Consider the following 25,724-nt stretch of genomic DNA (forward strand, 5'->3'; position numbering starts at 1 on the left):
TGTGCCGGGTCATTTCGTTTCTCTTGGAAACACTCCCATCTGTAACAATTTCTAAAACTGTCAATTGCCATCTTTGCTCTTTTTCCAAAACCCTGCTGAACAGTGTTGCCAACTCCTCAGTAAGGAAAATCGCTATTGGTTGTCCTAAAAGTCGCTAAATGACGTCATCGCCTAATTTGCATAATTGGTCATGCTAATCTAATTCTAACCTACGTTGTTGGAGAGAGAAATAACATCGTGGAAGAGACATAAAGTGAGTAAAAAACGTCCTAAATGCATTTAGAGTTTATTTAGAACTACAAATTAAATTTCTTTTAGCAATTATTGTTTTTTTTAATGTCACAATTCCAACCCTGCTCCTTTTCCCGGGCTTGGACCGGCAAAAGTGACCCGAAATAGGCACTCTGGTGGAGTTACTTTGTGTGTGTGTGTGTGTGTGTGTGTGTGTGTGTGTGTGTGTGTGTGTGTTTACAAGTAGTTTTAAACCTTGTGATCCACAAAACAGCATAGGAGTAAAAGAAGAACTGACTGCGTTACAGCACCCGCTGCTTGTTGAGAGTAAAAGCGATATGCGCTTTCACGTCCTTTTTTTTTTTTTTTTTTTTTAGCGACTTTTTTTTTTTTTTTTTTTTTTTTTGAAAAGTCGCTAAGGGGTCTGAAAACTCGCTAAGTTGGCAACACTGCTGCTGAAGCCTTTGTATGCTCCCTATAAATATAATCAACAAAGTGATACTGAAATACGTGGCATTTTATCTTAACTGGTAGGTAGCCAGGTGCTTAACCCATCATTCTTGCTGGAATAGCTACATTTCTGTTTAGGTGAGAAGCTCCTCTTAAAAGCTTAGCATGAGCAGTGGTAGCACTTGGTCAGCCGCTAGCATGCAGTCCAGAGTTTAAAAAAAAAAAACAAAAAACTGACGCCAAAGTTGAAGCTCACAAATGGATGTTTGTTGTTGTTTTTAAACACTCCTTGGTATAATGACGCATATCTGTAACTCCAAAGCGTTTTATCTTCTTTTAATCTTTAACCATTGGAGAGGGCTAAGCTAGCCATTTGTACCTTAAGCTAGGCTAATTGTTACAGACTTTAGCTCAACGGTTATGTGTCACGGAGACGCAAGATGAGGGTCCTGAGACGATCAGAGGTTTTACAGTTCATGAAATGTTGCACACTTAATTTTTATTTTTATTTTCCAGTGGTCTCAAACTCCAGTCCTCGAGGGCCGGTGTCCTGAAACTTTTACTTGTGTGCCTGTTGCAACACACCTGAATACAATTAGGTCATTCACAAGACTATAGAACTGCATGCTGAGGTGGCATTTCAGCCATTTGATTCATGTTACAGCAGCTCATGAGTGAATGAACATGGTGCAAAAAATGTACTTTCAGAAGTACTATTTTTCCAAACACTTATTTAAATTTACTTGGGTTAAGGGCTGCCACCTCAGCATGCAGTCAAGTTCTAGAGTCTTACTAATGACCTACTGATTTTATTCAGGTATGTTGGAACAGGGACACATGAGAAGTTTCAGGACACCGGCCCTCGAGGACTGGAGTTTTAGACCATTACCATTTAGAGAGGAATCCTCTAAAAGAGTCCTGAAATTTTACAGCAAAATCTGTCAGGGAAAAAGATTTCCCTTGCAATATATTTTTTTTTTTCATCAGATTCGATTGGTGATTCTGTTTAATGTTTATATCCTGGTCACCACAGAAATTAGAGTGAGTTTAGATACAGCTTTAAAGTAAATTCCCAGCTATGTGCCCAGAGGTGTTTTAAAAATGGATGCCAAGCTGTTAAAACCTGCTTCTTTGTCTGAACCATGCATTGATATGACATGTGCCAAAAATGTATCTTTGATCAAGTGAGCAAGTTCAGTCTACTAAACATTTTAGTTTGAATATTTTAATCAGCTTTTCTGGCTCAACTTCAATGCAGGATGAGGCAGTAGAACAGTGGTTCCTCAAACTGGAAGACATAGGATTATTGCTGGTGGGGTGTAGATGACCAGGGGGAAATATATACAGATTGAAAATAAACTGAATAAATAATTTTTGTAGGGCAAATAACTTTTATTTGCTCTGAAACTTGGCTTTTGAACAGAGTATTTATAGTTCTGTTTTCTACTTAATTATTTTGTTTGGAGTTTTCTTTTTTTCCTGGTTTAGTTTGCTCTTTTCATTTTACTTATAACTTTCAGTGTTATGAGCTACAAGGAGGGTTTTTCTCAAATCTAGTAAAATCAGCACCATCTCACAACAAGAGGGTTTTCTCCAGCTACTCCAGTTTCCTTCCACAGTCCAAAGCCATGCTTGTTAGCTTATTTGACCTTAGGTGTGAATAGTCATCTGTGTTAGCTATGCGATAGACTGGCGACCTGCCCTCAGCGTACCCTTTCCTCTGATGACAAGCTCCGGTGTAGGTTTAATAAAAAGGTGATGTACGTGTAGGTATGCAGACATGGTAAAGATGACCTGCGGAAGTTCAAACCGGAGCATCAGAATGGGCCAGACAGGCCATGTCACAAAGCTAATGAATGTACAGCTGACGAATGTGGAGCAACGATGTGTTCACCTTGCTTACTCAAGGCAGGACAGCTAACACAATAATAGGAAGTGTACCTAATAAGTGGACTTGAGTGTGTTCCCTCATTTCCTGTTTTGATCATGTTGGTGGAGAGCAGAGTCCCAAATTTTTCCCCCAAAGGTGCTCAGTCACGTTACGAAGGTCATACTCAATGAGTCATACTATTCAGTGAGCCCTTGTGTGCTATGAGTGGGAGCACAGTCATCCTGGAAGAGACCATCAGGACAGAAATGTTTCATCATAAGGTAAAAATGATGACTCAGTAGTGATTGACATTTCCATCTCAGGGGACAAGATGATCCAAACCATGACAGCAAAATTTCCCACACAGCACACAGAGCCACTGGATCCCTTCACCGTAGCAGGAAAGGCTCCAGGTTAATCAGCCAAAAAGCTTTGCATTTAATCCCATGGCAAGAAGAACAACAGACGCATTTCATAAAAGATCCAGGCCTTGATTTAACAATATATAATTTATTTACAACAATTTTCGGATTGAATTACTATACATACCTTTCTGAAATGTCATAGATAGATATATATACATAAGGCCAAGTAAATACTTGAAAGCACTTAGAAACGAATTTCCAAAATTCTACCCACAAATCCATATCATTGTCCAAAAAAGTACAGAAAATCTCCCTTAGCAGAAGTTTTTCCATCGCCACAAAAGTTTTGACAACAATTTACATTAACGATAGGGAACACAAAAAAAAGGTTAAAAACAAAGGAACATAAAGGAGGATTATACAATTGCATAAGCGCTGTGGCATGTAATAAATACAGCATTTTTGACTTGCAGAAAGGCAAGGAACATTGAATCAAGGAACTAAAGAGAAAAAAACATTCACAAGTACAGAAGTCTATTGTTCTTACTTCAAAAAGAAAACAGTTTAGTAAGAGTGACGGGGAGGTATGCACACACCCAGTCTCTCTCACACACACACTCAAATACATCCTTGACACTGAATAGTAATGAGTGACACAAAAAGTACAGTGCTGAGATGTTACATTTCTCCCCATAACACAGGGGTGAACTGACAGTATAAACCCTTGAACAAAGCTTGTATGTTACTGACACATACTTACACAGAATTATCAGGCCTGGGTTTTCTCTCAAACTGTATTCATCGCACACACACGCACACACACACTGAGTCATAGCAGAATTGTTAGATTTGTCGGACGAGCTAGATGTGAAGTTAAGATGCTCAACATCCTGGCGGCTGGTGAATTACATTACTGAAATGTGCTTAGGCAACATATCCAAGACGATGACGGAGGGGGGTGAAGAAACACACATGCGCTCTGACTGTACAGCTGCCGTGGCTCATCTAAACGTGCCGCACCGACGCCGGCTCATCAGCGTCCGAGAACCGACGCCCTCGCTCTCCAATTAGCCACGCAGCCCACCCACCGACGCGGTGACTCGTTAAGCACAAGTGACAGTTTCCACCTTGGATTTTTAAATGCTTACAGTTACAGGAATCATCAGGTGCGCAGAGTTAAGGACGAACAAAACGTCGACAGAAAGCTTTCCTGTGAAACAGTCTCGAAACCCTTAACACTGCAAATAGTCTGCTAGATTGCCAAACAACAGTATATAGGCAAACACGTCACGGTTTTAGACTTGACAAATGCTGCGCCAGTTAAGTGTCTTTTTTGGCTTCATATTAAAATATAATTTACATTTGTTTACAAAGTGATAAGGTGACACAGAGTACTGCGTAAACAAACAGCATTGAGATGCCTTAAAAAGAGGGAAAAAGAAAAGACAATGAAAGAGAACAGTTACTCTAGAAAACAGTGGATTCGTGGACACGGCGTGAGGATGCGGTGGCCCTCGAAATGATATTCAGAAAACTTTGGTTAACAATTCTGCTGATATACAGTATGCAAAGTGACAGCACACGGCTGGTATAGAAAAGTATTTACAAATTATGCACGGCGATCTGATTCAACGTGAAAAGATTTTGAGTTTCTGATCATTTTCACGGCATCTTTATATAAACTGGTAACGGGACTCTGAGGGGAGATGTGGTTTAACGAGATGAGTTAAACGAGCAAGGCGATGGGCGACGGTATAAAAAGAAAGTCAAACTTTCTGCCTGCTACAAGGAAACTAATGTACATTCCAAAAAATCTGACAATCATTTCATCTTAAAGGTTAAAAACCATTCGAGCCCGCAGGATTGGGCCGTCCTCGCTGTTTGAATGAAAAGGGGCGGGGTTTTCATTATAGCTTTGAACAGACAACTTCACATGCAACCCTGAGGCAGACACAGAGAGAACCTATGGCTAGTTTGGGACTGCTCACACCTCACCGAAGGAAAATTGCTAAACGAGAAATTTTTGTGTTTGTTTGACAGATTCGTTACGAGAAAAAGAAAAATACTGTTAGAGAAATACAACAGAATGCAAATGCGCCGCTGCAGTTTATGGATTTTTGCATGAATCTATTGGATAATTGTTGCTGTCTGGATACAGATAGCCAAAAAAAAAAAAAATCCTTTCAAAGCATCTATTTGTGAGCAGAGGGGGTGACATTATGAAAAAGCTGCTCTTTACTTTATCTGAGAGACGGGCTTCTCTCTGATGTGGAAATACTGTTTGCCACACAGTAAATGCAGAATTCCCACCAACATTGCTTTATGAATAATACAAACAAAGCTGCACAATTACCCTTTCAACATGAGTAATCTTGTGATGATTTTGAAGAATTTGTTGTCAGATTTTTCTGAGGGAAAGTGCTCTACATAATTCATATGGAATAATAACCCTTCGGGTCATGTTTTTAGACTACAAAAATCAATGTAATCAAGAGGAAAATGTCATTTTAGAAATGAGCTTTGACGACATTCAGCGTTCGCACACGTGCAGTCGGCGTGCCTCTCGGCCCTATGGCTCCTTCATTAAGCTGTGGAATTTAAAACAGAGAAACGCCACGATGAATGATTGGGGTAATATAAAATGTGGAAACCTTATGGATCAAAATCAGAAGGCTTTAAATAGAAATTTCCTTTAAAATATGACTTTAAGTCAAGATATTAATCACTTCAAAAAAAAAAAAAAAAAAAAGGATCCAGAGAACCCAAACCTCACATATATCGATTTAAAAGGAGGAAAAGCTGCAAAAGCGTCTCACTGAATCAAGATGTCAAGATGTTAGATTCACAATAGTGATACCGGCTGGACTACAACACACACACAAACGCACACACAAGCTACATGAGATAGGTTTTTGGGGGGCTCAGACACACAATCTGTTTTTAAACCAGCAAGTCCAGAATCCGCTACAAGCCGTCTGTGTGTTAAACAGATTATGTGACTCACACACACAGTCTCACTAGGTTGCTTTAAAATAAAATAAAAAAGGTAAAGAGAAAAAAAATTGGGCTAATCTTCTGAGTTGATGTCATGTGACGAACCTGCCAATTGCATATGTTGCTGGTTCTCTTTAACCTGAAATGACCTGCACCCTTTTTTGCCACCTTCCTTTTAACCGACTGTTTAAAAACACACGGTTTTTGAAGTTCAAAAATTAACGACTGAATTTGCAATATTGGCCATTACTAATAGCGTTACATTTGCATATTGCTCCTTGTTAAGCCGTACGCGGCCTGTTTTGAAGAGTTAATTTGATGTTACCTTTGCAGCAGAACTAGGGTATGGACTAATTTAACTTGGGTCTTTGATGGGAAATAAAAGGTACTTTCTCTACTGAGTCTGTGAATACGTTTTCCCCAAACACACACACACACCCAAACTCTACCCCCTTGTTCCTCATTTGGTCTGTCATTTAAAGATTTTTACTGTGTTTGATGGGAAATAGGGACTCAATCCTACATAAACACTTTCTTATCTTCTAAAGTGAAGAAAAGGAACGCTGGGACAGCTCTGTTCTTCGATTCCCGCTGCAGTTATTGTTTTTTATGCGTGTAAGAATGCGTATTAGTGTATCACGTTGTGTACTTTTCCTCGGCACCAGTCTGTCCCTCTTTTCTAGGTTAGCACTCGCCATCGGAGACCAGGAATATCATGGCTTCCTGTTTGCCAATGTCGGCCATGACCGTGGCCAGCTGGTTGATGTTGCCGCTGTGGAAATGTTGCGCCTCCCATAGGTCCAGGATCACAGAGGTTGGGCTTGCTTTGGATGCAAAGAAACTCATGTGTCTGCGAGGTGAGAGAGAGCAGAGAACACAGAAAATTAATTAAATAAAGCGACACGCACATCAGAAAGCAGAGCCTCTCATTTTCTCTCCACCTAAAGAGTGTCAGGAAAACCTTTCACCAGGTATTTTATTGTGCTGCCTCTTCCTCTAACTCTGTCAATGTCAGGTTTTATTGTGGGTTATATTGCTACATCCTGATATCTAGTGTCGGCGCACTAAGTAAAAAAAATGATAAAAGCTACAAGAACACAGTCGGAGCTCTCGAAACTGCCGTTACGTACAGACTCTCTAACAATTCTCATTTGAAGCTTAACTCCACAACCCTCATTCCCTCTTTATTTGATGTTGAAATTGGCCCCAAAATCCCATATAGTAAATCCTATATGGACTTTCACAGTTAAGTCGGAAGTGACCTTTTCTATTTTGGGAGCAGAACCTTTACGATCAAACCCAATCAATGACAACAAAGCAGTGGCCCGAGTCAGCTGGATATTTGATGTTGAGTGGGACCTTATCCCCGCGGTAGCCGAAGATGCTTGTTTGATTAAATGGCATTTCTCTGTTTTTCCAAATGTCCGGGGCTTTAACTCTTATGTAGAACCCACATGACATTAAAAAGGAGAACGATGTAAAGCACAAAGAATCACCGTGCCGTGTGGGTGTTTCAGTGAGGGGGGAAAGGGGAGACAGGAAAATGCCACCGAGCCTTTTTCACCTTGAGAAAGGTCAGACGGAGTCCGACTTCCTCGTGTCTTTCTGTTTGCCTGGTGAAGCATTATGTGGAGGTTATAAACACGTGACTGCAGCGGTAGGACACAAGCACCAGGAACACATCGTCACCGTGCTATTTTAAGTCAACTGGATTTTATAGAACATGAACAGCTCTGGCTCTGCATCAGGACAACGCAACAAAGAGAGACGTTGGTCAAAAAAAAAAAAATCTTTTGGGAATGAACCTCTGTGTCATTATTAAAGTTTAAAAAAAAGAAAAAATGTGTCAACCCTGCTTATTCACCACGCCGCGTGAAACAAGAGCTTATCTTGTATGGCTCAGACGCAGCCACTCGCACCGTCTTGGGAGAGAAAGATCAAATAAAAGGTTCTTGGCATTTTAAGTTTTATTGATTGGTCCCGTTCCGCTCGGTCTGAACACTTTACACGCGCAGAAACAAACACAGAAATGCAGCATGACAGAATGCCAAGGAGCTGCAGCCTTTTGAGGAAAACGCGTTGTTAAGGACAGATCAAACAACGGAGCAGTTGTTCCTTCCTGAGGTCTAAATGAGAATTGATTATGTTGAGCAAAACATTGCTAATTAAACCTGTAGTGCATCAATTCAATTTGTGATTAATTGGGGTAAATAAAAGTTGATTGGACAAATTAAGTGTACCTATTTGATTTCATTACCAGGTAGAAATTAAATTGGAGGATAAGAGATCAATGCCCGACTACGCTCTTGTTACAAGTGCTTTGGTGATAGAGTACAGTAGCTGTGACAACGAAGTGGTCGGCACAGATCCAAACCTATTCCAACTTTATCCCCCCCCTTCCTGCCGCTGATGGGCAGCTAGCTCGCTGCATTTCCAATTACAGCTGTTAAGCAGAATGTAGCAGGTAGAAGTTTAGCTGCAGACTTTAAGCTTCTTACCTGTTTCTGAGGGAGAAATGAAGAAGGGGGTCATGTTTTCTTGCAGAAATGATAGCTGTATCCATCAAGTCCGCATTAATCCTATAATACTAGCTGTGTCAAAAGAGGATTAGCTTGCTAAAGCATTACTCTGTTTACCTGAACTTTAGGAAAAACACTCCGCTGAGGTGAATCACTCCACACCGATTGTGCTTGATTACTGAAATTTCACTGTTTTTCTGACAACATCTGTATTAGTACACCTCTTTACTATCATTATTTTGAGTGAGCTGTATTCACATATTGTGCATAACTTTGCTGTGAAACCTCACTTCTCAAGAGGTTTGGATAAATAAGGCTCTTCAGAATTTCTTCAGAGCTTTCAAAGCTAAGCCGCCGGCTCCGACATGCCTTGACAACGATCAGATCAGCAATCAGATAAGGCGTTATTGTAAAGCTGATCTTTACCTCTCGAGTTTAAGTCTTTGTGCTAGCATTCTCCAGTCGGCTCCGTTGGGACAGGGGGCGTCCAGGCTGCTGCAGATCTTCTGCCTGATGAGGTACGGGATCTGAAAGGCGCTGGGTCCCGCCAGAGCTGTGGCGTTACTGTCCATTAACAGAAACTCAGAGTCCAACGCTCGAGTGTCCTGGAAAGGGGGGAAAGCCACACAGGTTTTCTGAGCTCAGCAGAAAAATCATCTCCTTTACAAATAACCAAAATGATAAATAGTAGCCGCGGCATAATCGACCGCAGCTTTTAAGTGAGCAGAACGAACGTTACCTTGGCAATGTTAAAGTCCAGGCTAAAGCTCTGTCCCTCCCCCTCCACCTGCCACACACACAGCTGGCAGGTGAGCTCGCAGGTGCTGAGGCTGAGCCGCTCCAGAGTGAACGTGCAGTGCAGGTACCGCTGGGAACCGTTCCAGATGTGGTAGAACGGGATCTCCTGCAGTAGAAGAAGAAGGAAAAAAAGAAGCACATGCAGCAGCACAGTCAGAAATGCATGTCTGAAACGCGCCACAACACGACCGCCTGCCTAGAATACACTGAGATTATCATTAATTACACTGACATAAGCTGTCATCATTATGGCTAAGTATATCTGAGGCAGCGGAATGACAACGTTCAATTAAGTTAAAGGGAATAAATGCGCTGTTACTGACAAATAGAATCTTTAATAGGAGTTAAGAGCTGCCAGCCCGACTCTGCTGATAACAGAAGAAATCAAACTTTGGATTTTAATAGATTACACACGCAATCTGTCACGCTGGCAATGGAAGCATTTCTTTTTTTTCCCTTTTCATCTATTTTCATTAACTTGCTTTAGCTTTGTACTAACTTTCAGGCAGATATACAAATGTTGGCGTTAGTGTAAACGCTGAAAGATCACACCACTACTTTAAAGCTAAAGCACATCATGCGGCAAATGCATAAGCATACTCAATAGCTCTGAGTATTGCTGCTGTATCGGCTTCAGCTTCTGTCTAGCAAACGGATACCAGGGAGTCTTTGGGAGAATGCATTTGAGGCTGCAATTTCTACCCCTCTCTCTCGTCTGCTACATATTCATGACTTGTTTGCATAACCCAGGAGAAGCACTGTTGTAATGCTGGAGAAAGAGGAAAAAAAAGTGCACACTAACTCCTCGCTTTACCCCGAGTTCAACGGCTACCAGGATTCTCAGTCGAAAAGAAGTGTGGCCTGCAGCACATCCTACTAACCAAATGGGGGCACTGTTACCCAGGCAGACTGGCAACAGAGCAGCTGAGTGAAACGCACAGAAGTCTTCATGGGCCCCAGGGAGACTAAAGGCCTTTTTGACTGCACTGCTGAGAGGGGAATAACACTTCCAAATGAACAGGCACAGTCCAGAGGAATAAGCCTCTGTTCTGGGTGCATTGTTGCCGCCTTGCTTGCTTGGCACAGTCTGCATGCTCTCATTGGGGACCCGGTACTCAATGCTCACATAGTTACAGCCAGAACATTTTCTAGTCCTGGAACATCCCTTGTGTGTGCATACGTCGGGCTGCAGTGTAACTGGCCACGCGCAGGTGCGGGGAGTGCAGTAAGGTGGAGCCGATCCAAAATTCAGGTTGCAAAGTTCGAGATATTTACATACTGCTCTATATTTTATACGAGCCCCCTTTGAGAAAGCGACAGCTAGTATAATCAATCAGCTTGCAGCCCTGAGTTAGTGCACGCAATTCAGGTCCTCTATGCACATGTATACACTACGTGCACACTCGCGGTCTAGGCACAGGGGTGCACACACCAAAAAAAAAAAAAAAAAAGGTTCCCTCTACTCTGACAAATGACTAAGTTCCAAAGTGTGCCAAGAACAGAAAAGGTTATTGGACAGCAGAGTCCTGCAGTAACAGACTTAGAAACACTCCTTTGTGTGAATCTTTAAAGTGATCAACTGAAGCCAAACCAAAACATGCTTAATTAAAAAGTCTGGCCCAACTCAAATGAAAAAGAACTTTCCAGAGACATTAGGAGACCACGAAGCCTCATTAACAATAAAAAAAGTTTCTCCCAAATAGCTTCTGAATAGTCAGTAACTTTTTAACTTTTGTTAACATGCGTTCAATTCATTTTTTACTTTTCTGGATGGCTAATTTAAACTAACAAACGGCATAGATTTTAAATTGAGCTCATAAACAAACACATTTGACGGCCTTATTACTGCCGGTAAACAAATTTAACAGATTCGGCCAGGCACTTGTATTAAATCTCCTTACTCCCGCACTGATCCAGAGCAACTCCCTGCCCCTGCAGCCCCTCAAGGGCAGCCCAACGCACCTGGTAGCCGGCTAGCAGCTTGCTTCTCCAGTGTGCCTGGGGCATGTCATGGATGGACAGGCGCAGGTTGTGGTAGCTGTCTTTGAAAAGCAGGACGTGAGGCTCGTCAATCAGCCGACCCCCGAGCTGCCGCTCCATCTGCATCACCTCCTGATCAAAGAGAAAGAGGCGAGAAGAGGTGTCAGGGCTCGGGGATGCGGGGGGTACATTTACCAACACACTCGCAGAGGTAAGTGAAAACGTGTAAAAACAATCCATAACTGTTTCCTGTTTACACTTTGTCTGGTGCATCACTCACGCACACAAAACGGTACCGGTTTGGAATGAAAATGTATCAGTGCACACACACACACACGGGCGCACGTCCAAAGAAATACACAAAGACATGGTGGAGACACTGAATAGATTTAACTCAAACAGAGAGAGACACACACAAAGGCCTGTTTGCGCGCACACACACACACACACACACACACACACACACAGCATGAGCATGAGGCAGGGGTACAGTACATCTGAGGAAAAGAAGAGTGTCTCTGCGTGCGGCCACAAAGGACTGGACCGACTCGTCTCCACAGTGCTTTAATGTCATCGCAAGGTTGATCCTCTGCCTCGGTTTGTATATGCCGGTGTTTTCTGCATCTGCATTAGCATGCAGGAACTGCAGCCATTCCCAGCCTACTGGCTACCTGGGCTGTGATGAAGTAAGTGAACGAGCCATTAGTCAACTGCTCATTGTTCTCGCATGGCGAATCTCCTTAATTTCATTTTTGTTTTCGTGCCAGTAGAGATTTGTAAATGCATGCTTAATATTTTAATCTCTGTGGGACTTGCTCAGTGGACCATTTGTTGCCATCCAAATGACCATCTGGAATGGGATGATAATATCCGGCACATTTGCCTCTGATTTATCAATTCGCTTTGAGCTGGATGCTTTGTGCTGAACATGTCCTCAGAAATCCAGCGCTTTGGTTGCCATTCACATGTGCTGCCTCATACTCCAATCACAGGAGCATACTACAACAGAGAAAACAGGCCTCTGAAATTAGTGGTGTGAAAAGACCTCCAAAATAAGACATGTTCTTTTAATCTGTCTGAGGAGGGGAAACAAGATGGCAGCAGAAGGAAAACAGTCAGCCCGGGCGCTCCTCTGAGTCGTACCTCAAAGACAACAGCTCTGAGAGGGCGAAGTGCGTATAGATGGTTGCCATATGTTGAACGCTGCATGCCAGCATGGTTGCCCATGGTATGATTTCAGCAAAGACATCCAATTAAGGTGGAGAATGGTGGTAATTTCTATCTGCACAACACTGATTCAATTTTCTGCCCTCTTTCCCAGGAACAGGCTAGACTGATTCCAATTATAATGGAAAGAAAGCTGTTAATTATCCATTTGGAATCTCTACCTGCGTTATTTCATGTGCTCTCCCCTTTGACGAATGAGCAATTTTTGGTTCAGGCCGACAATTGAATTTCACTGTTTGTTCATCGCATTGTTAATTTCCATGTTTGCTTTGTGCTTATCTTCTTGTTAACGTGATTATTATGTCCCTTGTGTTTATCTAGATTGATTCCTGAATTTGCATTGGTTTAACTTTTTTTTTTTTTTTTAAACCGTAAAAAAAAATCTAAAATGATCTGAATGTATGCATCTAGCTGGAATATACTTCTCCATGCTCTGCCAGACAAGAGTCTTGTGATGTTACCCAGTCCACTTACTCAGAGAGGGAAGGTCAGACAATGGCGCTGAATCAAAGCGTCGAGGTCTAATGAGTTAATAACAGAGGGCAGCGCGTTCTCCACAGAAAAGCCCTCTGCTATTATGTCTCTTACAGATACAAAAGCCACATTATGTGGGCTTCCAGAGAGGTTCATTTAAACAGTTCTTAAGCACAATTATTTGTTGGGCGGCGATTAGCATTGCAAATTGGGTGTTGGACTTTGATCAGGTTTTGACCTATAGAACAGATCTATAGCCCCGCTAGCAGCAGAACGAGTGCAGAATGCCAATTATCCTATTATCAAATGTGGCGACTAGAGTGAATACTAACTCGTGCCGCCTAGCAGCACGTCAGGTTCAAGGCCGGCACACTGGGATTACAATCAAAACAGGGTCTGGGACATGATTCTCTTGCTACCTGACAGGGACACTGAGGGGGAGGGGGGGTTGAACAACACGGGATGATGCATTTGCTCCTTTAAAGTGTGCTCATGTCCTCGCTTTCAAAATGACACCGTCTCGCCCGCATGTTGTTTGTGTGCGTCCGAGTGGCTGTGACTGTGTGTATTGCAGAGTGGCTTTTTTCTGCAGGATTTCAGCATATGTTCTGGACTGAGAGAATAATGGCCCTCTTTACGCCCCATTATCCTGTTAACAAATGACAGTGTGAGCGAGCTAATAGATGAGAAGCTAAATTTGACCGTATTATTTACTCTTTCTGGGAGGAAAACAATGCAAGGTTTGGAATTAGTTTATCAAATCACATATTAATCATGATTGCACCAGCTCAGTTTTGTTTCCTGCAATTCAGGGGGAAAATAATAAGAGCTGTTTTCTCCTAAGGCGCCCTGAACCTGTACAGCTATGGGAGCATTAAGATGCATGAGATGGGCAAGAAGTTCAAGTACCGCAGGAGAAAAACCCCTTTTGTTCTGACGGAATTCGAGATAGCCTGGGGTGTGTGTGAAGACTGTGAATTTAGAGTCAGGCAAAGCCAAGACCACCCCCTGACATTCAATGAGGCTGGCTAAAGAGAGTGAGATAGAGGAGGGAGGAGTGAAAAAAGCAGGAGCAGGAGAGGAGAGAGACAGAGGCAGCTTAACATTTGTGTCTCCAGGTCACTAGAGTGGCCAGCTTTAGCAAGAGAGATAACAGGATTACTGCAATCATGGCCACAGTTTTCTATGACTTCAACCCCCTTTATACGCTCACTCATGTCCCCCCACCCCACTCTCCACCCATCCCCTCGGCATGGACCAGAGCTGGGACTGTAATGGACTGGGGGCCGGGCTCCACCAGGAAACAAGAGACACTCATACAGCTAATCTCTCCGGGCTGGTGATGACAGAAAGAGGTTAGTGGCTGCACCGAACGCTCTCCTGCGACAGAAAAGAACAGCCAGCCTTGGATGCCGGGTGGAAACACAAACGAAACAAATCAAAGTATTAGCAGAGGCGTATATATTAAGAACCGGACTGGCACGAAGCTGCAGACTTTCCCCTCACAGCAAGGCCAAGCTGCTTCTTGTGGCCTTGTGTTGTGCCGGCTTTGTGTGTAGCAAACTGATTAACACAACCAGCTCTAATGGAGATTATGAGTAGCCTTTGATCAGTTAATTAGTCAAGCTACATGTCATCCGAAACATGGAGCTATACATGCACACGGGCGGTAATATCCTCATAAACTCGTCCTCAGCCCCTCACTCTCGGCGACACGGTGTCGTCGTGTTTAAAAATGTGCATTCATAGTGAAGATCCATTTTCAGAGCTGCTCTTTTCAGGCAAATGCATTTGTTTATAGAGAGTAGCCTGGCTATGTGGGCTCCATAAATCTGTGTATTTGTCAGCAGGATGTGACAGGCTTTTCCTCTCTGACTGAGAGTCTATCGGTCTGAGCTCCAGTGGCCGTGCCCGCTACAGTCAACTCTGATTAATAACTACAAATAGAAGGGACTTGTCTGCTCAGTTATAAATGGGGACTGTGTTTGCAAGGGAAAAGATGCACATTCTGCTTAATAAATCACAGAGCAGGATGGGAGAAAAAAAAGCACACAGGAACACAGAAATATAATATGGAAACAATTTCTCAGCTGGGCTCAGTGATAAAGCTGACTGTCTTGTTTAACTTAATGCCAGCAATTACTGGGCTATGCTCTTCTGTTTTTCTTCTAGAATTTGTTGCCAGTAACTTTTGTAATGGAGGAATCAGAAAAAAAAACAGTTTGTATTTCACTCCGTACATGCTGCTTTTCTCTTCTCTGTTACATAAAAGCTAAAAAGTTTCCGCTCAAACATGGCTCGCTGCTCGGCAGCTAGCAAGGAAACGTCATAGTGGGAGCACATAAACAGTTTATGAGCCCTTTTTTAATGCAAATAAGAATCATTGCTTGAGGTCAAACACTGTACAAAAAGAATCCAGGGGCCACTATTTAACCAGCAAGACATCAATTAAACACCCATTTAAATCCTGGAACATACATTTCTACAACAGGGAGACAGAGAAGCTAAATGTATTGGACTCGTAAGGTGTTACTGATGAGGGAGTAAATCTGCAGTTGGAAATAAAACACCAGGAATACAAAGAGAGTTCACTTTTACCTCAGCATTTAATTCCTAGATCAAGACTTGGAATTTTATGACTCTAAAAACCACATAAAGGTACAACAATGATTAATTAGACAAACACCTGTATACACACGTGACACACAAGGTAAGCCACCCCTTGTATCTTGGCAACCGTGCCCTTTTATTGCCATGCAGCCATTCCTTTTGGAACCAGTTTTAATGGCTGCTACATCTAAGCAAATTTATCTGAGTCTAAAAGTATTTATGATGCTTTGCTTTTTAAGATGATCTTTTATGTTGGTGATCTGTCAACTATTTACTTCAATTATCGTTGCACGGTGCCAACAACAGTTGCCTCAAGGCACTTTATATTGTAAGGTTAAGAGAAAACCCCAATAGTCAGATGACCCCCCCAGTGAGCAAGCACTTGGTGACAGTGGGAAGTAAAAACTCCCTTTTAACAGGAATAAACCTCCAGCAGAACCAGGCTCATGGAAGGGAAAGTCATCTTCTGTAAACAGTTAGGGGTGACAGGACGAAAGACACGCTGTGGACGAGAGCCAGAGATTAATAATTACTAATGATTAAAGTGGTGTATAAACACAGAGTGTGAAAAGAGATAAGAGAAGAAGAGATGCTTAGTGCATCATGTGAATTGCCTAGCAGCATAGGCCTATTATAACAGGCAATTGCTACGAAACAATGCAAACTGTTAAGCTCAATATCAGTCTGAATTGATAGCGGTTATGGGGAAAAAGTAAGCATCATGCCAGGAGTTAAATTGAGCCAGCCAACTTACCCTACCATAAGATACTGAAGTTATTTTAAATCTCTTAACTCCATCTTGTATTTCAGTGCAATATTACACAACGCGTTTAGTTTATCACAAATTTATTTTAGCTACTAAGTATTTTTAATAGGGAAAGTGTACAAGTACACCAAAATCATCTCTGATGAGAACCTTGCACTAGATTATAATCATATACACTGCTCTGCTCGAAGAAACAAGTCCCACTAATATTTCCCTGGATCATGTTTAGACTTGATGAGTTATTTAAAACATTTATTTCTGTCTAGAGATGCATTACTCTTGTGCCAAGATCTTAATGCTGCGAGAGTCAGACTGTTGCGTAAAGTCTTCTCTAGCCCACGCCAAAGATTCTCAATGGGGTTAAGGTCTGGACTCTGGTCTGTGGTGGCTAATCCATGTGTGAAAATGATGTGTCATGCTCCCTGAACAACCCTCTCAAGATTTCTGTCCGATAAATCCTGGCACTGGCATCTTGCTAAACCTTGAGTGCAATGGAAGGCTGTTGCCTATTTGCTTAAATCCAGGTGGTGACCTTTTTTGTATAGATATAGGGTAGGTCCTAGTTTTTCATGTGGAAGATGGTCAGTTTAACCGCAGGTGGCATACTCTCTCTACTTTTAAGATTAGGCTTAAATTAAAACTTTCCTATTTGATAAAGCATACAGTTAGGGCTGTATCAAGTGACCATGAATCCTCCATTACTTACCCTGTAGTAGGTCTAGGTTTATTGCAGAGGGAAGAGATTTTCTTCTTCATTTACATTTTTTCATTCTATGCATAGATACACCACTTTGCATTTAATCATTGGTTATTGTTAATCAACTAATAAGCAGTCTCACAGTCAGTCCCACCCCATCTTATCACATCACGGGATTTCAGAAACTAATGGGTGATTATCAAGGCACCTGGGTCCATTTTTTATACTGTCTATTGTCATGCTAACATACACAACCTAAGCAGCATGTCATAGGCAGGACTGTCCCAATTAACAGCTGCTCCAGCCTTTGTGGTCTTTGAAGGAATTGGGACACACGCATACTTATCGCTTGTTAGCAATGTTAGCTAAAACCGATAAGCATGTCAGTGGGAGCATATAAAGAGCTCTTTCAAAAGTCGAACACAGTACAAAATTGTACTATTTCTGCTACAACAATAATTAAACAAGAAACCTTTACTATATGCTCTATGAGGCTGCGTTTCACAATGTTTCACCATTAGCATGCTAACAACGGTCACTGGCAATGCTAATGCTATCACTTGCTAATTAGTATTAAAATCAAAGCCACTGAGGATATTAAGTTTAAATTATTGGACAAATTATTTGAATTGTAACAACATTACGGTGCTATCGTACAGTCTACCTGAGCATCATGCCTAGCTGTATAAAATGTCATTTAAATCTGTCAAGTAGTCAGAGTGGATTGAAATGGTGGCTCAATCTGACAAGTACTGCCAAAGCAAGCAAATAAACAAAAAAATCCAATCCAGATATTTATTAGAAACACTACTGCATCAGTATTTATTATGGTTTCTTTTACAATGTACTGGTTAATACGGAAAAAAAAATCTGTGCTTCAACCTCAGTAAAAAAAAAAAAAAAAAAAAAAAAAAAAAAAAAAAAACTGACAGGGAGTGGGTGGTTTATAAATCATTTTTTAAATGTTTTTTTTTAACTGTACAAAAAAACACTGGCCTCACAAACACAGACATGTGGGTGTAAAGGAAGCACATTTACTTATCAATAAACACAGATTTTTCATTAATGTTCCGCTATTCAAATTTGGATTATGCTCAGTAGAAAAACATACAGACTTTCAAAAGCTGTCAGATTGTGAAGAATATCACAGCTAAACATATACATATAAAGAAAAGCAGCTGCACCATATTCCAGTCCTGAAAGACACTCTTACAGTTAATTAGATAAAGGTGTTAGGTGTATCTCTGCTCCGAGTTGGAGGCTTGCTTCACTGCAGTTGTGGAATGGCAGAACCTCAGTGATGCTCTCCCACAGGTTTAGCTGGAACAAGCGAGCGCACAGCGAGGGCGCTACCAAACGCTGATTATGTCGCCTCTGCTGCTGTGCCAGCCTTGGCTGGGCCGATCAAGAGTGGGACACACATTAAATATTAACTTAATTGGTCCCAGCAGAGCCATGCTAACATACGGCAAGCATCAGACGAAAATGTCACTGTTTCCCCAGAGCCCCCGCACACTTAGGATCAAAGACAATAACATTGGTTCTAATCTGCTGTAATTGGGAGATAAGAGATTCAATGGTACAGCATGCATAAGTGTAGCTGAATGCATTTGTGTTTGTGCGTGTCTGTCATTCTCCCTGATGGAGGCTTGTCAGCTCAGAGTGACAGCCAGCAATGGGACTAGTCAGAAAAGCTCAGCATCCCTTCTGGTTTCTACACTTTCCTCTCGCCACTGAACATCCATTTTATCTCTCGTCATTGAGCAGCCTGGTTAATGCATGGAAAGTTAACATCTGCGGTGCATTAGCAGGTTGCAAGCGTGGTCATAAAAGTCACATGTGCTGAAGGTGTACAGTACATACACTCTTCACTGCATCACCTACCGCTGGTCCACCACTCTCATGCACTACAATTAACTCTAATGGTAGCCATAGTGAAAGTCTAATCATAAATGGTGCATTTTAAAGATAGTGATTAGTGATTAGTCTGAACCTCTCCAGGGAAGTTTAATCTCCACTCAAAGTAGTTAATGTACTTGCTAAATGAACTGCTCCCTCCATAATAGCACCAAGAGCAGTGTGGAGTCGAGATTACTAAGCAGCGTGGGCAACGTTCTAAATCACTCACTAAAAACTACAAAACCCTGGAGACGCCGTGGCTTACCACAGCACCAGGTTGTGTGAGAGACGGGGAGCTAATGCACTCAAGGGCGTCGAGGGAGCTGCAGAGTATGGCAGCACAAGTGCTGGAGTCAACAAGCTCAGATGTCCTTTTCTTGGCTAAGAGAGCCGGAGAATAGCAGAACAAGAGCTAGCCAAAGGGAGAGGAAGAGAGAGAGAGAGTCTTTGTGCACCAGCAGCCTTCCTGCATCCAACGCAGACACACAAGGTCATTTCAACAGTCGCACACTACTGGGTCATCGGATGATCTGAATAAAGAGAGCACGCTACTGTTAGAGCTACTCTAATGTCAAGTAAACATATGGGCTGAAATGTATCTGAGGAAAAAGATTCTTTAGCTCCCGTGTCACATTCTTTTATACACAATTCATGAGATTTTTCGCCAGGACTTTTCCTGAGTGTGTCGGCTATCATGTGATAGCAGCAGGGGCAAAACTGAAGCACAAACGGACAGACGTAAGGCATGAGAGTCTGTACACAGTTTCCATCTCATCTTCAACTCCCTGACTGTGAGAGCGCTAATTTCAGTGCAAGCTCCCATTGACTTTCGTTTGCCGATGTCCCGCAGACGTCCGTAGATTGCGCTTGTGGAGGGGAGGTTAGCCATTAAAGCCAGCGAAAGTGGACTCTAGCGGGAAGTGGCACTTGTGGCTGTGGGTGGTGTCAGAAGAAGAGGAAGAGCTCAGAGGGAGGGGGAAAAAAAGAGGTGTGGAGGGAAAGAGCAAGAGAGAGAAGAGAGCGAGCGCACAGGGGATGCTGGGAAAAGATTGGGACAGGCTCTCCTTTTAATTTACTAATTAACCATGCAAATGAAATCTTAACAGGCTACTCAGAGGCAGTCCTCGAGGGAGGGAGGAAGGCATTAGTGCTTGATTATACTCTGTCCATGTGGAGGGGGGGAAAAAAGCAAAGTTGAAATATGCTGTTGAACAAAGTGATGGGAAACTTCTTGGCCTGTGGCAGCCAAGCAGAACCACAGCTTGGCTGAAAGGAGTGAGATGTCTCCGTTGACATGGATGGAAAAAGAAAAGCAAAAAAAACAAGAACAACAACCCAAAACACATACAATATATATTATGTGTTTAAGCTGGATGTGTGGATTGTTTCAACTGACTTAGGGTCAGTGTGTGTGTGTGGTGGCAGGGGGCAACCATCATCTGAACAAATGGCACAATCCCGAACTGTACATGGTGTAATCAGGCCTGCGATATCATTCAATTTATCATGGCTGTGCCTACCTCCTACACGTCTGTGCCAGTTTCTGCTAACCTTTCAATGTGACAGACGAAGCTGTTAGACATAATAGTCCACCTATCGCTCAGCTGATTCGAAACCGGCCAATCTCAGGCCTCACAAACTGCCCGTCACACACAATAACAGGCGGCGCCACAATTTTCACAAGTTTACCTTGAAGACATCCTGCGTGTCGTCCATGCAGTATACCCTGATGTTGTATTCCAGCGTGGAGCAGTAAGCGTCCGAGAAGAGCACCAGCCTCAGGCGCTTGGCGGCGCCCATGTGCAGGGACTCGCCCACCAGGGCAAATGTACCCAGCTGCTCCGAGAAGAGCCGGCACGTCTCGGCCTCGAGCTGGCAGTAATAAGGGTCTGACACCAGCTCCTCTCCCATCAACAGGACGTCCTGGAAGAGGCAGGGGTGGGGGAGGAAGAAAAAACAACAAAGTGTGGATAGAAGGTCAGGCACCCAATTTATGTAGGAGGCAAGGGCGATGTGTTTGCCTGGATATCTGGTGTGTGTATGTGTGTTTGTAAAAGGCTTTTAGGAAAGCAGACTGGCGCAGTAGAAGGGTATCAAACTCTATTGTTCGTGCTGTGTGACAGAGTAACATCAAAGGTAAAAGGTCTTTAGGTAATGTTTAGATCAGGGGGAAAAAGGTCTTCTTTGATCTCGCTTCAGATTCCTTTTTCGGCGCACTATGACTTACTACATCCTGACGTAAAGACACACACCTCCTCATACAAAGACATACATCCTATAGAACACCATCAGTTTCCTTAATAATGCATGAACGAGGTATTCAGTTAACATGAAAGGAGACTCGAACAGATTCCTGGCAAGAACAGACGCTTCTGCAGAAAGGAAAGACTGGAGGTGCGCTGAATATTGGATTATCGGGATTGCTGGAATTTCCTACAACGATTGTTTTAGATTTGTTAAGAAAGGTGAAAACAACTTGCCAATTTATCTGCAAAACAACAGTCTTGCCTGATGGTGAAAAGTGCTGAAAAACACTAACAGGCAGTACAAGAATTAATTGGTGCTTTAATTTGCCACGGAGAAGAAAAAAAATGACAGGTTTAAAACAAAAACAGAAAAAAACCCCTCAGAAACAACACCTTGCATTTTTCATCGTCGTTACAGAGCTGAAATCCTGCATCGCAAATCCATCCTTAATAAGGATGAGACACCTATGAAAATATCCCATTCCATCACAGTACGGGATATTTTTCATGAGATAATTCCACTGCTCTCTGAGATAATTTGATGGAGACAAATTGGACCCAAGGTGACAACATTTTCTCTAAAATCCCTTCATCCCAGTTGACTGACTCTACCCATTAGCCAATCAAGCTGAAGAGAGCATTCTGCCTGCCAAATGCCCAGCGAGCCCCTGTAGGATCGATTCAACCAGACACCATCTACATCAATAGAATTAGTATTGACACAATTCATTTGCTATGCAACCACAATGGAGTCTCACTTTTTCATCATCTTAATATTTCTACAGAGTGGAACAGAGACCGAGGTGGCTCAATTACGCCACTAAGCGCTCGCTCTACGAGCAATTCATTCCTCTTTCTCCCTCTGCATGCCTGTTATCCATTTTCACTCTCTCGCCTTGCGTCGTCCTCGCCTGCATGGCGTTCCTCTAGATCTGCATTACCTGCCTGTCTACTTTTCCTCTCTCTCTCGATCTTATTTCCCCCCCTTCCACTTTTCGTCACACTCCGCAGTTATTTCCACCCTCTCGTCTTCTATTCTCTTGTCCACCTGGCACTTTTATCCCCTTTGGTGTCCACGCAAGCCAGGCCGTTGGGCTATATTTGGTCCGGCCGATGATTAAAAGGGCTGGCCTAACCTCTGCCTCAGACAGGCCAATCCATCCCACAGACACCCCACCGCTGCCACACAGGGGGGGGGGAGGCTGAATAATTTATGCACAATATCGAACATGAAAGAAGACCTAGTAACACTCTGAAGCCCACCAGCACCCTTTCCAATCTCTCTGGATTGTCGAGATGGTTACACTACCTCAAACTGTGCTTGTTTGTGTGCGTAGGCAGGTTCTTCCCAACTGCATCCTATTGGAGCCTGGCACTTCTGGTTACTTTCAAATTTCATGGATAGAAAAATGGGGAGGGAACTCTGTAATTGGAAGCCGCGGTCAGAAATGGTCAAGGAGCACTCAGAGGAGTACTTTGAGGATCAGTAATTTGCTTAGAGAATGTCTGTTTTGAGAAACATGTTGCTTAGCAACTCATCAGCTAGAGAGCCAGCGCTTCCAGGCTTTTGTTCAAGCCCCGATGAGAAAACACCTGATGGTCAATAATTTAAACCCGATGGAGTAGATGAGTGCCGGGTCAGAACTATCTCCGCTATATACCACTGAGTGCCTTTCAAGTCACTGCTGAGCAAGTTTGTACTTTTTTGGGGAGAAAAGCTCTGAATAAGTTTACTAAGACTTCACTGAATGGCAACTTTGTCTTTCTCCAAAGGATTTGTGCTGGAATGATAGTGCCGTCTTACCTCCCAAGCGCCCTCATAATTCTGCTTCTTAAGGCGCACGGCCCAGTTATCCAGGCATGCATCAAAGCAGTGGTCCATGCTGAGGATAACTGGCCGGCTCAGGACCACCCCCGGAGGGCCACAACTCACAATGGGGCTGAGGAGGGTCTGGCAGCCAGCCACGGGTAACCTACACCGGGGAGAGGAGCAAGAGAGAGCGATGGATGCTTTTCCTCATTGAGATATAAGTGAGAATTTATCGGTCTCTTGTAAGCAGGATATGATACTGTCACCTCTGCAAATTATCTAGCAGCTGTAACAGAGAATCATAAAAGCCTGCTGGACTCGCTGACTTGTCGCACCAAGCTGTGATGACTGAGTAATAACATGACACTACCGCGGCATGCTGCAGTGGCTGTGCCACGAGAGACTGAAGTGCAGCAAGCCAGATAAACAGTGTTTTCCCAAACAATTCATTTAACTTAAATAGTGCACATCCCGGTAAAAGGCTACGTTATTTATTTACATCCTTTCTCCACAGTACTGGCACAGATTGCTAAGCCGTTCCTAATGGAACAGTAGAGCATCAAAACAAACAGCCTAGTGGCAGGGAAGACTGCCAGTTAGACAGCGTTAAAGAGACCCACCTTAAATCTTCCTTCCTCTGAACAGTGAGATAAATCTCATAGATCTTTCCTCTGGGGATGGCCTCGGGAGGAATGAGCAGACTGATTCCTAATGCAAATAACAACAAAGGGAGAGAAGAGAGGAGGGGGGTAAGCAGGAGGGAGGGAGGGGGACAGGCTCATTTGTTCAGAGTGAACAACGCTTTTGTCATCCCACAAAGGAAGCCAGCCTACTCGACAAAACTGTAAGGCTGCAAAAACAAAAAACAAATCTATTCTGAAGGTCAGAGGCAGCCTCCTTCAGGTACAGTAGATGCAAATCTCTGCACCGGCAGCCGAGGCGGCACACGTCCCCACGGTCAACAATTAGCTGAGACAAAAGCGCACGCTGCATCGCAGTTTAAATGTCCTCCGTCTGCCACCAAGTAGATAATTGAGACCATGGAACAGACTACTCCAGGAAAATTGCACTTCCCCAGGAGAGTGTGGGAATGCACACTGGAGAATAGGCAGAGCTATTGAAATAGCTTGAGTGTTGTGGCATTTGAGCTGTGTTTCCGGTGCCAAAATCATCCACTTAGAATCCCATTTTAAATGTTGTACAAATAGAGACTATGTGACACAATCTCAACAGTCTCTGCATGGTAAAACTGGGCCTCTATTCACCATAAAACATCTGTTTGAATAAGGCGAAGGTGCCTAAATGCTCACAGCCTTGTCTGAATCTATAAACCATGTCTTCCATGTGCCCACTCTGAAACTGTGCTAAATGACAGTATATCTGCTTTGAGTTGAAGCATAAAAGTGGTGAGATTTTTTTCCCCCCTCTGTGTCCCACTGAGAAGATGGGTGCCAATGCGTGGTATAGTCAACATGGCTTTGAGTTAATCCATGCATAAAACATCTTCAAGAGAGTGGAAGAGAGGCACAGAGAGAGAGAGAGAGAGAGTGGTGGCAAGGAAACAGGAAGGAAAAAAGGCCCTTTTCTTCCACAAGACGTACCAGCATTGGCTAATCTGGACAGCTTACAATGAGCCAAATGAAAACACTGTCTTCCAGTATAATTATATAAGCTCTAATCGGCTAATGTGAAGAGGGGAAGCAAAATAAGGACTTAATGATGACGTGGTGGACTTTTTATATCTTTTATAAGGCCGATCTTTGCCGTCTTTTTCCCCCTTCTGTCTGTTCTCTTAGCATAAAACTGACACTTGTGGACATTGGCTACAACCCCCAACCAGCTCTGTCATTAGCCAAGGAAATAATTGGAATAATTTATTATAGATTTTATTCCACATCTCTTTCGGGGCACGGCGTCTTCGGCACACACTCATTATATCTCATCTTGTCACTGCACTGAATGTTCTTTTTAGTTATTCATGCATTGCTGTGTAGATGTGGCTTGTTGACAAATATAAGCAGAATCGCTGTTTTTTTGTGTGATTTAATGTTGGATTAGTGACTTTTTCGGTGTCCCGTCTTATTTCCCTCATAACTGATGGAAACTAATTTGTATCCCATACAGAAATACAGCCTGTGCACTTCATGGCTGTCCTGGCATGAACGTATTAGGAAACATGGGTTTTAAGGCTGAATAGTCTGGAGTGGGTTTCAACAAGACAGTAATGTTTATGGGACTGAGCCGTTATTGTTCAATTCTCCTTGCAAATGTCCAGTCACAGACACTAAAGCAGGTGTAATAAAACATATAAAGCCGACTCGCTCCCGCAGCATTTCCAAACACAGAGCAGATGTTAAATTGTTTAGATCATGTTTCTTTGTGAGCTTGAAGTATAACTGTAAACAGAGGAACATCCTACAGAGGATTAAAGATGCCATTGCATGACACAAACTTACAATACCGTGTCTGGTGAAACAAGGCCCGAATAAAACAACTGTTTTTACAGTCCAAAGTTGTTGTTTTTTTATTCCACTTTTATGAATCACGTTTATAAGTTTGGGAGCAGTAAAGTGGAAATTGCTTTCAAGTTTGAGGTTTCACTTCTTATTACAAAGAAGCCAAGAGCTGTAAACAGAGAAACATACGGAGTGGTGGGTTAGCTGTTCTCTGTGCAGTGTTTGTGACTGTCATTCTGCATCAGCCGCTATATGGACCTCCAGGGCAAAATCAACTTCTCGAGACTGACAGATAGTCTGCTGCACCTTATGTCTGCAGCACAGTTGCCTGT

General features: G+C 42.8%; 1 protein-coding gene across 4 annotated transcripts in view; it reads right to left on the bottom strand.

Annotated features, from left to right (window-relative positions):
* Nucleotides 1-3,041: 3,041 nt before the first annotated feature.
* unc5a (unc-5 netrin receptor A) overlaps nucleotides 3,042-25,724 on the bottom strand; it is a 150,256-nt gene continuing 127,573 nt past the window's right edge. For all 4 annotated transcript variants that reach the window (XM_084942772.1, XM_084942759.1, XM_084942764.1 and 1 more), the window contains 7 exons: nucleotides 23,557-23,644; nucleotides 22,931-23,099; nucleotides 20,570-20,803; nucleotides 11,190-11,339; nucleotides 9,169-9,333; nucleotides 8,856-9,034; nucleotides 3,042-6,760 (listed from right to left, as the gene is read on the bottom strand). In XM_084942772.1, coding sequence (XP_084798898.1) covers nucleotides 6,595-6,760; nucleotides 8,856-9,034; nucleotides 9,169-9,333; nucleotides 11,190-11,339; nucleotides 20,570-20,803; nucleotides 22,931-23,099; nucleotides 23,557-23,644 — 1,151 coding nt within the window. In that variant the 3' untranslated portion in view covers nucleotides 3,042-6,594. The remainder of the gene's footprint in view (nucleotides 6,761-8,855; nucleotides 9,035-9,168; nucleotides 9,334-11,189; nucleotides 11,340-20,569; nucleotides 20,804-22,930; nucleotides 23,100-23,556; nucleotides 23,645-25,724) is intronic.

This window comes from Perissodus microlepis, chromosome 2 (genome assembly GCF_051167445.1).
Source record: "Perissodus microlepis isolate ML-2025 ecotype Zambia chromosome 2, ASM5116744v1, whole genome shotgun sequence".
Taxonomy (NCBI): Eukaryota; Metazoa; Chordata; class Actinopteri; order Cichliformes; family Cichlidae; genus Perissodus; species Perissodus microlepis.